At 41.3% G+C, this 13203-nt stretch overlaps 1 protein-coding gene across 7 annotated transcripts in view; it reads right to left on the bottom strand.

Annotated features, from left to right (window-relative positions):
- Positions 1-13203, bottom strand: part of LOC111250007 (uncharacterized) — a 78818-nt gene that overhangs the window by 14018 nt on the left and 51597 nt on the right. For all 7 annotated transcript variants that reach the window (XR_015326057.1, XM_022804576.2, XM_022804573.2 and 4 more), the window contains one exon: positions 1135-1398. Coding sequence is in view for 6 of the 7 variants with exons in the window: in XM_022804576.2 (XP_022660311.1) it covers positions 1135-1398 (264 nt within the window). In the remaining variant the exon portion in view is untranslated. The remainder of the gene's footprint in view (positions 1-1134; positions 1399-13203) is intronic.

The raw sequence follows: 13203 nt of genomic DNA, 5'->3' as shown, positions 1-13203 counted from the left end.
ACGACAGAGTGGTCCACTTGGCAATGGTGAAGTAGATACTATAGAGAAAATTTAATTGGTCACGTTATCTTCATGTAAGCAATGGCTTATTAAAAATTATCACAGATCTCATACGAGAAGAACATTTAATGCTTGGTTTAAGCGACAACATTTTTTTCATCTAATTTTTTATCATACGAGTTTTAACCATCAAGAGCAAACGATTTATTTAGGCTAGCGTTCACGGCAAAAGACAACCGCGGATGGTACGTGGGTGGATTTGCCTGTTCTAGTCCAAGCCGCGCTTGGGTTATAATGGCGAAGTAACATGCCAAAGTAACGCCCAGGTAATTAATGTTTAACTTTTTATCAAAGGCATGTGAAACGAACACCGTTATCCGTCGCTAATTATCTTTGCATACACCAGCTGCAATCGATGGATTACACTGGGCTCTGCAACATCGTATCCCCAAGTGCTATTCAATTGACCGTCGAAAGTACTCGATAAATACCACATCATGGCAAAAGTAGTACAGCAAATTCCAGATCAATCTGTCGGGAACATATTTCATTACCGATACAAAAAATGCTTTCCTAGTATGCCCTGAATACGACTTAGGATCGTTGTTTCCTATACTATTAGCCATAACGAAATCGTATATTTGACGTTAGCTCAAAGATCTTGCTAAAAAACCGTCAAGAAAGACTTCGCGGAAAATCACTGAAAAAGACTGACATTTATCAGATATACCCCTCTATCGGATATGAAACAGGAAGCGGCAGCCGCTTTTGACAAAGTCAACTTGCTTTTTTTACAAGTAACTCTAATAAACTCGTGAAATCTTGCCTTCCAATGAACCTACCATGCAAGGTGTCTAATATGAAAGTGGTTACTTTTTTCAAGTCTGGAGATTTCTACCTGCGAGATTCCTATATGGTCAACAGAAGATGAATAGATGTGTAATCTAAACAAACCAACCGCCAGGCTAATAAGGCTACCTAAATGAAGAGTGCACGCAAGGAAAAACGGTAAAAGCAGTAGCCAACCGTAGCCGAACAACAGCCCTGCGTTACGCCTTTCTTCCGGAAGGTTTTCCTTACCCCCACCAACCCCAGGGAAAAAAGGCGGACAGATCCCTTTTTTGACTGGCTTACCTCTGCCTTGCAGTATACGTGACGGTTCGCACGCTGGTACCGTTAGGCGTGCTAGTGGTGAATACGTGCTGCTGAGTTTGCTGAGTCTCCCTGAAGTAGCTGTTGCTGGCGTTGCCATTGAACAGCTGGCCGTCGACGCTGACGTCCATTGCTGCACTGCTGCCGCCGGTAGCCGAGGGACACTTGACGGCGCCACTCTCAAAGAAGTGCACGCGAACACGCGAAGGGGCCCTCTCCTCGGTTCCGCCTGTCACCACCGGCCCACTGAAGTCACCGCCCCCATCATCATTTTCACCGGATACAGACATCGATGTATCGATGACGTTGACAAAGAACACATGTCAAATAAAAAAAAAGATAAGGTCAAATCAGTATGAAGCTGTGCTAATGAATTTATCAACAACTTGCATACAACTTGCACCTGTTATACTAGTATCTACTTAACAATTTTTAGAGTGTGACAAATCATCTGCCTAAGCTATCATGTTTAGCTGTTGATTGCTGTTATAATAATGTAGAGGATGTGTGAAGAAGGCACAATAACATCACCCTAAAATCTGTACCTTGTTTGGGTTGTACACTGAGCCACAAACGTATCGAAGCTAAATTGTTTGTTTACTACAATTAAGAAATCTTAGTTTAAGCGCCAAAAAAAGTTATTCATGATAAACGTATTTTATAAAATGTTAACTACCTAGAAAAACCTAGTACTACTACTACTTTCCTTTAGCTATCAACCACTTCGCATTATTAGAGTGGCCTTTCGCAATTACTCGATATAGAATCTCTCTAGTCTTGACGTATCCAGCAACATTTCTCAATGGCTGTACTTTTAATCGGTCGACTATGAAAAAACCACCTAGAAGCCGTTTACGAGCGCGTTCCGTCCGGCAAGCGTCAAGCCGAAATACCTAGTCACCACTATGTTTATTTTAAATACTGTTTAGTTAATAAACTCTTAGCTGAATAATACATTTGAGTCAGTATCACAACTATTGTATAATGAAATATATATAATAGAAATAGCCAACAGCCACTTGCTTATGGAGTCTAAACGAAAAACATTGACAAAATGCACACACAGTGTGAAAAGTAATAATTTTTTCTCAGTGATTGATCGTATTATTCTGTGGTTTTTTGCATTTTCTTAATGGAGAAACAAAATTTTCTAGGATATCAGGAGCTACGGTACCGACATCGCTGAAGCATGAGTAATATAAATATTACGAACGCACATGCCAAGATTAATTGATCTCATTCGGATACTGATGACGAGAAACGACTATTTGTCTTAACGTGAAAAAAAAAAAACTGGACAACGGCTTGAGATGTTGTTATTATTGTTATTATTATATACAAATACTACGCGCCTAGCCGAAGTAACAGTAGCCTGGACATCGTTTGTTTTTTTACAAAACTCATTAAAGGTCAATAGCCGATATTCAGCTTATATACGTAGTGAAACATTTCTCTTTATTTAGCATCATATTATTCTTGAACAGAACTCGACGAACCAATCTTAGTTTCCCTTTTTCTGCTCCTCAGGGCAAAGTTTGCAAGCAGGTTATTATAGCACGTTGCAAGTTTTGAGGACAGTGTAGGAGGCGGAATGGCGTCCATCAATAGGGTCGCGTGTGCTCATCATTAAAGTCAGCTCACGACGTATCAGTATCTGATTCAATGAGCGGTATGTGAGCGATGATATGAGTAGAACAAAAAGAATCTCTTCAAAAGACGTCCTGCAAAAGTGTCGATTTTTGCAAAGCACCAGTAACGTCGAATTACATTGCTGCACTGGTAACGGTGACAGCCGCCGCAGCAATTACCGGGAACTTGCGTCTGAAGTATAAGCGATGGCAGCTATGCTGTAGCAACAAACTGTACCACGATCGCAGTAGAAGTCAGTGATGAAGTGAACTGACGCTTTTACGCCGTCAAGTCACACCAACACGAGTCAACGCCAGCGCTGTCTGAGCTGTCTATCAGTTCAGATTCAACGCCAGTTAGCCGGTTGCTCCTGCGGTTTGTCGACAAAGCTCACACACAGATAGATACACGCACCAATATACTCGCGCTAACAACAATAACAATCAACAGGGCTCAAAGCGTTCTTTCCACAACGGTAGCAGAAGCAGCAGCAACAACGATAACATCAACAATATAGTAAAAGTACACAAAGTGACACATGGTGCAGCTAGCTAGTCGTCGCCACCAGTTATTCCGTAACGTTCGCTCGAAACAGCAAGAGCCGTAACATTAGTCTGAGCTGTGCTTGTGCTGATCATGCCAGGGTTCGTCTAGGACCCCTAGGAGGTGGGGGCCCCCCCACCCCGGCCCGTTTGTTCGCTTGTTCGTTCGTTCGTCTGTCGGTTTAGGGCAGACCGCCGTTTCGTTTCATCTCGACGCTACTGCTGCGGCTGATGCTTCAGCTCAGCAGCGCTCAGCCAATACAACATTGGCATCGGCCGGAGTCGACCTCTACTTCAGCTTTACGATACGGACACAATGACTACTGCAGCGATTACAGTCAGACCACTATTAGAGAGCCCCAGCGATCAGTGCTTAGGGCAACTAACGGACGGGTTAACAAATCTCTGCTGCGGTGGCTGGAGCATTGTCAATTCGTTCGTCTCTTGGACAACGAACGGCTGCTTCACGGCTTATTAGCTTAACGGTTTTAGCAATGGCTCATATTGTAGAATCTGGAAGACAGGGCAATGGGAATCGCTGGCCGGAATAGTATAATAATTATTAACAGTAGCACTAGTGGTAATTTTGACCATGAAGCTATTCGCTCTCTACCGTAAAGAAAGCTCTATTTGTAGTCCTCGTTGGCGTTTTACGCTAAGACGTGTATAGACGTTACGGGACTGACCCACGGGTTCACATGCTTCCGTTGTCTGTCTATCCATTCGTATCAGTAACAATAACAAATAACCACTTGACAAACGTTGAATTACGTCAGTGCACCACTCAGTTCCCCCGATTCAGTCTGCTTCAGGACTTCTTTATAGCTTCAGTCATAGATAGCTTATTGTAGGAGCCCAAAATCCATGCGTCTCAAGTATCTACCTAAATGTGTATGTCTACTATAGGAGTTTGCCACTATCTATTAAAAAACAATAGTAAGAAAAACATATTGTTAATACGCTTGTGTACAATATGGCAAATATTTAATTGGTCGTGAATCTGGAATCGATGCGATGGCCCAGATAGAACGTAAACAAAAAAATGAATAGTTTTTACCGTTAACAAATACATGCATAATTTTGCATCCGTTACTAGATACGTGGTCGGTGTTAATGAAGGACGTTGCTAGACGTTTGCCGTATGTCGAATATATAGCATGGAAGTTGTTTCATGCAAACGTCGCGTCACAGACACGCTAGGGTTCGCCAGGTGCACCCAAAGCACCACAAAGAAAAACAACTTTCTGCAAAAAAATGCCTGCTTCCTTTAGCTTCACCACTGCAAGTAACAGACCGACCGAAAGCTGTGATATTATGTCAATGACCAGAATTTCGGATGCCTTCGCGGTTACCGACCGGCACAAATCATCTTTTTGTACGATCGATTCCAGGCCTAGTTACGTTATCATTGCCGACAGCAGTTCAACCCGTACAAGCGCTTTCAATTGGAGATACTGAGAAATTTCTCGCTTAAACCTATTTCAGCTATTTTAAGCATAACCATTTGAGGGGTTAAATGTTAACATACAAGAACAGACGGACTCAGTGCATCTCTGTAATAAGTCCAAAAATGTATTTTATACTCAAATCTATTGCATGCCTTAACGTCAGCCGCTACGCATGCGTACTAATGAACAATGATTTTCCAATCCTAGAAGGGAATCGTATCCTATTTATCCTCGTTGTCAACTCAGACAAAGACGACTGTCGTTCCACCGTATTCAAGCTGACAGAGAATGAAAGCACTCTGAAAGCTTTCGAGACCTTAAGGATTCGCTGTTTAACAGCCAGTGCACAAATGCGTCAGCTCTCTGAATATTCGCTCTAGTCTGCCACGCCAGAGATCACGAAAACTAAACATTTTATCATCTGTGTCAACATACATAGATACCTACGCGAACAAGATCATAATTTTCAGGAGCAACTAATGCTGGCTGAAGGTGATGACGATGCGTGGCATGCCACCTCCTATCCTTCTTATACAATATGACTTTTTCCGTTGGTATTTGCCATTATCCAGAATGAATTGCTAATCTTCTATTCCACACCTTTCTTTTTTTGCAGTCATACGAGGACGGACACACACACACAGAAATACTCGCGACGATTTCTCAATGTTTCAATCACAAGTTGTTTATTGTACTCGACCGATTAATATTTATCGAAGTGTTTTGCCATTATCACTAACTGTAGTGCATACAATAAGATGCTGTCGCTACGCACAGGGTCGATCGCACCGGCATATAATCCACTGTTGCATTGGAGCGCACTCACTTCTGAAATAACAACAACGGCTGAAACAGCAGCAGCGGTCGTAGCACAAACACAACTAACAATAACGCGGCGATCGCATAAGAACGACAGTAATTCAATGGCCGTTTGAATCAAAACCGTCGCTGTTACCGCCGCGTCAGCGTCAAGGACTTCGACAAAAGAAGAAAGGAGGCCTGACTGCATAGAAACGGAAGGAAAGTGCGTGTAAAGCGGTGTTCCATTCATTGGAAAGGTAGATACGGACAACTCAGGGCCCTAAAACGGTCAGGAGTACGCTGATGAACAGCGTATTTATTTCGGCAGGCCGACATTATTATTATTTGCCGTTTTAATTAGAAAAAACTACGCCCCTCTTTGACAATTTGCTCAACTTCAGAAAAGTACAGACGCTTCTCCGCGGCTTTCTCTCTAGCACACGAGTCGGATCCACCAAGTCGCTTTACTCATATGAATGGGAGGCACTTCCATCTTGCCTTGCAGATACGTGCTCACAATTCGAATCAGAAGCGTTTCGTAAATGTTACCTAGTTACTCGATTCGATCCAACTCGATAGACAGTATCGAGTTGGATCGGTGCTGACTGGAAAGGTGGAAAAAAATCCTGCCTCGAAAATGAAAAAAATCTGAGATATTCATAAAAAATCAGTCAGTCCTTGAAGAAAATTGGCATCATCGAAGCCTACTTGCAACGTTTCGTTCAACCACCCCGTTCGCCTACGCTATGGGACTTTGATGTCACTTCATTCTCCCTGAGCATTAATTACTGTTTTCGCTGGCACCATTGTTATGGCTGAAGAAAGAGATAAAGAAGAACTCGATTCGGATCAAAGATTCCACTTTAGACCGTTGATATTGTTGTGTTTGCTTATGTATGTGTATGTTGCCCTATAACAAGCAAGAAAATGTTGCTCTTCTTTCTCTTTGCTATCAATTACGAATGCTACGACCTGGCTAAAATAATACCCTTTCAATCATACAGTAGCATCGAACTATAGCCAATAACACGTTCCAGCTGGCGGCACATTTACTGCTCAATGATCAACCAGTATAGACACAGGACATAATATTCATGAACGCTGAAGTTTAGTGAGATAATATATAGTTTAATAGCAATATACAAGATACAGCCTAAATGAAGGATTTCTTAAAAGATCGTTATGACTATGGCTAAGCTGTTTAGGCTGGATCACTAGACTTTATGGTTTGAAATTGATCTCAGTCTACTCCGTCCACAGGATCACATCTATCTCGTTTTAGCTGCGATCGCTCACTTCCAAAGCGACAAAAGTATTCGTTATCTACGGGAGCTGAAGCGGACAGCCCATCTATCCCGTTTCTTCACTATTGCTAAGACGTATTAATATTGATAAAGAATTCTGCATAAACGTAAAATATCCTGTTCAAATGCACAAGTAGCTAGCACAGTTCTAAATAGCCGGGTATCATTCAGCATATTGTTTGTTGTTCGACATATATTCTTACTGTCATTTGATAGAGTCAACTATTTTTCCACTTATATTCGTCTCTACCTCTATCGATTCAATTTTCAGCCAACGAAAACATATTCGGCTGAAAGCAGGGAACCGCTCGTTCATTTCTAGGCGAAACCCCTTCCTAATTCGATAAATCCCTTCTGTATTCTCGATAATTCACGCTCGACAGTTAGTTTGCTACGATCCGTGATGCTTTCGCTTGGATATATGTACTCGTGCTTTATAGACAAATAACTACGAAAAAACGCAATCAAAGACTCTTTATAGCGTTTCACTGAAACCGCCCTTTCCTCAACGAACAGACGGCCATGCGCCGTACCCGTCTGTAATACAACGGCTACACGATAAATACAGAGATCACATCGACACGGTACCGTAAAGGTTCCCAATCGTTGTCCTGGGGCATGAGGTCCTCTCTGGTTTTGTTCGTAATGACGATGTCGATCTGACGTTTTTTCTGTGTCTGTACTCGCGGCTTCTGTACATGCAGAAGACTGTTGCATCATAGCTGAATAGATGCTGTTTTGTAATGGCTTCATCCGCCCTTTTCTTTTTAGCGCGCCTATCAAAATTATATAATAGTCATCATTAATACTACGACTATTACAATTATTAGGATGGCTAGCATTCCGCTGCCTGTTAATACCACAGGACAAAAGTACTATTATATGTATATGGCGCTCTTCTTGATACGCTTCTTTTGCCTTCTATCGTTTTTCTAGATCATTGTCGCCATTGGGACCCTGCTAGGCAAAATCCAAAGCGACTATGTAGCTTTTTTATGTCGGTGAGTAACGTCGATTCGAATGTCACAACGGTAACGGAACAACCTCGAAACAGGGTCATAATTATCAGTATTGCGTATGCTCTTGTTGTTAGTGATCTTGCTCGAAATGTTCAACGGAATATTCGAGCTCTCGCTCTGTAGCCGAAACTGTTGCATCACACACATTTCGACCCGACTTCGGTAAATTAGGTTGAAGCCGTACTGCTACTGATCGATTCATCTGTTTTCAGTCTATAACATCAACAAGAACTTTTCACTTGCATTTCAACCCAACGAAATTGATTTTGTGCCACTCGAACCCCGAAACGGGTGGCGAAAAGTTATATGATTATTAACGCTGTGATATATACGTTTAAGCAGCCTTCCAACGGAAGATTACCTGGCCACCGGGGTAACGGGCAGACAGCATTCGAACGAAGGCTTTCAGATGACGCATCCCATCTATGCGTATATTTTTAAAAAGGGCGCACAGTTAACGAGGTTAAACAAGCGGTTGGAATCGATTGCCTTCACAACGTGAAAGCCATTTGAAAGATAACTAAACCTAGCATTTCCTTGATTTTCTTCAGGTGTTTCATAATGAACGATTTGGAAACCGATCGCCAGTTTAATTCTATCACGGTTCTATCCCCAACATCCGAATAAATTTCTCTTTATCACCTTCTAGTTAAATAAAAGCAAACAAGTTCATGTATGGATTGACACGACGCCCATTGCTCTCTAGGACCGCTCATATTAACGACAAGGATCGGCCGGCCTGAGAATCGCATAATTCTCTCTTGTTTATGCGTTTTATTGAAATGGGCAAAACAAAAAGCGATGATTAGGACAAGGACAGCTTTTAAATAATTATTCATACAATCCTTCATTTCAGCCACGATAAACTGGAGTTATCTCACTTGGGTCGCTAAGCTGAATAAAGTTCAGTTAGCAATTAGAGATCCAAACTAGACGAGCCGTGTATAATGGAATCCATGCTCGGATTCCTTGTTGTCCTCACTGAACCACAATACGACAAGGTTTATACAACCCGCTTCTAATAAACATTGTGATAAAAGTAGCACGTACTCAGGGACCGTCGCTCCATTGCAGTTGATGACAACGGCAGCTGTCAATGGTCTTCGATCTCACAGCGATGATTCCTTTATGAACCTGTTGAGGTCTCTAAAAAGACAGAGTCTGTCCCTTCACTAACGGGGTCTGGCACGAATCGATATGGATCATCCAAAAACAGCAGAGTTTCGTATCCTTTCGGAATCCGCTTGCGCCTCCATTTACTCGGGTCTAATTCCGCTATTTTATTGAAAGTTCCACTTTATTTTTACGCTTACTAAAAGACGATATCAAACGTCCTGATTATTGGAATATTTAGTTGGGGAGGGTATGTGTGCGCAAAAATGCTGCACGTGTTAGCCTATGCTTTTCCTATAGCTTTTTCATTAAATCTTTGTTTCTCTTCTGTTTTATGTAACGTGCACAGAAAGACAAATCCATATAAAAGCTTTTTGTTTGCAATTCAAAGAAGAAGATGTGTGTGTGAGCATCTGCCTACGATTGTCCTGGCCTCCATTTGCCGTCGTCCCCCTGATAAAGTTCCTATTCCACAAGTGAAGGATTTACAAGGCAACAATGTTAGAGATAACCCAGAAAAACGCTTATTTTTAAAAGCATGCATTATAGATGTGTCCCTCTTTTGAGAACATTTTAAGATACCTATCTGAAAATATGGCTCAGATAAAATGTTACGGAGGTGTGGAACTATTGACACCAAGCTGAAGTTATCTGAAATCAACGTGACGCTGCGGCACTGAAATTTACATGTGTTTACTGAGTTTTTAAACAAAGATCAAATACACGTTTTCAACTTACGTATTTTCGTTGTTATTGCGTAGAAAATGTCTTTGCGTCCGGCCTTATATTCTGAGATTTCACACCTACCTAATCTCTGGGCAAGCCATTTAAAAGATTGTAAGCATATTCGGATGGAAGCTGGTAGACTGACATACTACGCAGTTCCGTTTCGCCATCTGGTAAGCGGAAATAGAGCAGAGATCACCATTGGTCGTACCCAATCCATCTTGGAGTACCTGGGTCTATAGCAGACCCGTGCTATTGATTTCGATTTTCAATACTTAGTGTTTAGCAGTTTTAATCTTGCTTGTTGTAACATTTACCAATTTATCAATAAAATATTATTTAATAATGCATAAAGGGAATTACTTTATTTGTTTGTTACGTTTTAAGTTATCCACGAATAGACCATCAGCCAGTTATATTATATTATTACTGATAAACGAAAATCACTTAGGTAGCTACGTTGTAAATACATTTTCCGAACGAGGATTTGCCCTCTATTTTCTCAACTCCAAGCTAATTCTAGTATTAATGAGCCATAAAATCCAATGAATATAATCATAGATTCAACTGGTAATCACCGTAAAATTGAGTCGACCTTGTGAGAAATTGATTTTTAGTACCGTCTTTTATATTCTGAGGTTTTTCATTTCTCGAAAGCCCGAAGAGGCTTTGCACACACATTTATCTGTTCTTTTTCTCATATATGTACATATGTACGTACTTTTATTGCCATCGTTTCCGTCATCATCGAGGTGCTGAGAAATTACTGATCTCGTACTTGACAGGTACGGCCCGCTTGGGCGCGAGCTGAAGTCATCTGCTGTGACCCAACAATTCTACATTAAATACTCTAGAACAGGACTTTTCAAGGTGGAATATTGCTACTAAATTAACAGTGCTACAAGAGACTATGTAATGTTTTAGTGAAGTACTTTCTTCTAATTGTCCCGAGTATTTGATGATTTATACTTAAGAACAACAATGGCAATATAGATACAGCATATAACGATAATAAAAGGCTATCTCCTGACTATATAATCATCAACATGCTCGTCGGAAGGAAGCGAAACTTCTCTGGCCTCCATTGATAAGAGGTAGCTGCGTGGCAATCGCTGTTGTTTATTGGATACAACATTTAATCGATAAACATAACGGTCCACTATCTTTGAAATAGTACCGACAAATACGCGGTAGTTTGTAGATAAGTCAAAATGGGTAGGCCGATGAATATACATATGTTACAGGCCGGGCGGAAGCAAGCGGCACGCTCAAAGCAAACGACTTAAAAGGAATGGTAAAGACAATCTAGAGCACCTTTACGCGCTGCCAGTGATAAAATTCTAACGCCACTAATCTAGACAGGGTCATAAAACCGCACTGCCTGTAAATGGCTAGGTCACTATTTATGTGGTATACCACTTTGAAGCAAAAAAAAAACCCGTTTCGTTTGCCAAAGTGAATACAATGGCGGATTGCCGTAATTAACATCCTTTTACTGATGTACCCAGCCACGACATGGTTTTCCTTTTGTTTATATGTTCGCGGTTTAACCCTTTGGTACCTTGTAGCTATGGCTGTGTGCATCTACTATGTGTATAGCTCTACGTATCTTGTTTATCTTCACTAGTTGAAATTCGGAGCAAACATCCATCTCGATCTCCATATTTTAAATACTTATTGGTCGATGATCAGTCCGAGCGTCTTTGAATTTGATTAGTCCTGTACCCTTTTTGAGCGCTACAAAGTTTCTGAGCCCTAAGTAAGAGTGCGGTGTGATTCGCCTTAAGTTCATCTCCGTGAACCATGCAGTTGTAAGCCGTATTTTACTTTTAATATTTGAACAATGAAAACGTCGTTGCTCTCATTAGAGGTGCTCGTAAGAAGCTTAACGCCGCTTTTACCTTGTAAATGGCCTCTAATAGCCTCTGAGGTAGCACAAATGTTTTACAATAACGACAGATTCAATATATTTTACCATAGGTTTAATCATTGAGCCATTACTCATCGCAAGATAATTTACGTTACACTGGTGTAGATACTCCAAGCACGCACTTCACAGTATCCTTGAGGAAGAAGCATAGTTTTTTTAATTACTAAAACGTGCTTCACTGAGTGACAAATACCAAACATATGTAGCTCATATTCAGATTAGAAAAGCCATTACGATACATATGTGCAGGGTTCCAATGATAACTACATCCGAAAACCACTAATACTATAGTAATAAGCTGCGTGTTTTGTCGTTATCGTCCAAGTAATCTATGAGACGAGCTCAAGCAGAAAAGACCACCACAGTCAGCTGTCGCGCAAACGCCCGGGTACGTCATTTGCCACCTTCCTTTCTCTCTCTGTTTCCTGGTATTGTCTAAAAAAAAAAAACTATGTAGTTACCGCAACATAATACGTTGCATCAGCGAGAACATATAAAGTACTAACATGCGTCTACGTTAGGCGCTATGAAACCATTATTACAGCCTTTCGCGCATGTAAAATCCACACGTGTATGTTTGTAGCCAGATTTAGGTTGACATTTGATTCGTCGCCGGCCTTAGAGAGAACGCGCGATTGTGCTATCCTCGTGTCAACGTGACCACGCACCTGCCACGTAGCTGTTGAACATGATTGGCGCATGTTTTATCATCAGTGAGTTCGTCATGAAACAGTGCAGAGATCCCGAAAAATCTTTCGTGTCCCATCTGTACTGGCCCCGACAAATCCCAGGAGACGTAGCAGGCCAGGTTTTCAAAATTCACAATAACGATTAATTAAAAATACGATATAAAACGAAAAAAGCAACTATAAAGTACGGTTTGCTTTGCATGTTGTAACGAGGCAATTAGTAGCTATATCGTCTTCGAATCGGTATAAATCCACTCTGCCTAATCTGTCATGGATCACAGACGCACGCTGGTAAACGCGACGCTATTTTTAGCATCCCTTTGGACAGTAGGTAATTTATGTTTACTTTGTCTTTATATATCTTCTATATAACAATTTTGTGGATATACCTGCTTGTCTTCCCAAAACTGCCCGTATATGCAGCGACCACGTATTTGTTATTTATATCAAGATTATTTGCTAATGTGATTTCTAAAACTTCCCTGATAGTTAGTGCTTTCTGTCTGAGGTGAAAAACAGGTATATTACTCGACAGGACGGACAAGGGGAATTTGCCAGCTTTTCTGCTTTTGTCTGATGGAACACTGTATGGAGGGCGACCGACAATACCGCTCGGGGCAAAGGGAGGAAGGCGGACCATTTAACTTTGGCGAATTCTATTTCGACCTTCACTCGCCGTTTATCCACACATCGTGCACGAAGCTTCCCTAGTAGTGCGCACAAAGACATATATTGCTATATGAACACAGAGGAAAGCATAGACATGTTGGGCAGTCGAATTGATTGGTTAGTCATTCAAGCACTTGGAACCATTCTCGTAGTCAGATGTGCTTACATAGGTTATCTCCAA

Source organism: Varroa destructor, unplaced genomic scaffold (genome assembly GCF_002443255.2).
Source record: "Varroa destructor unplaced genomic scaffold, Vdes_3.0 BEIS01000004.1, whole genome shotgun sequence".
Classification (NCBI taxonomy): domain Eukaryota; kingdom Metazoa; phylum Arthropoda; class Arachnida; order Mesostigmata; family Varroidae; genus Varroa; species Varroa destructor.
This window is presented reverse-complemented; position numbering and strand designations above follow the sequence as displayed.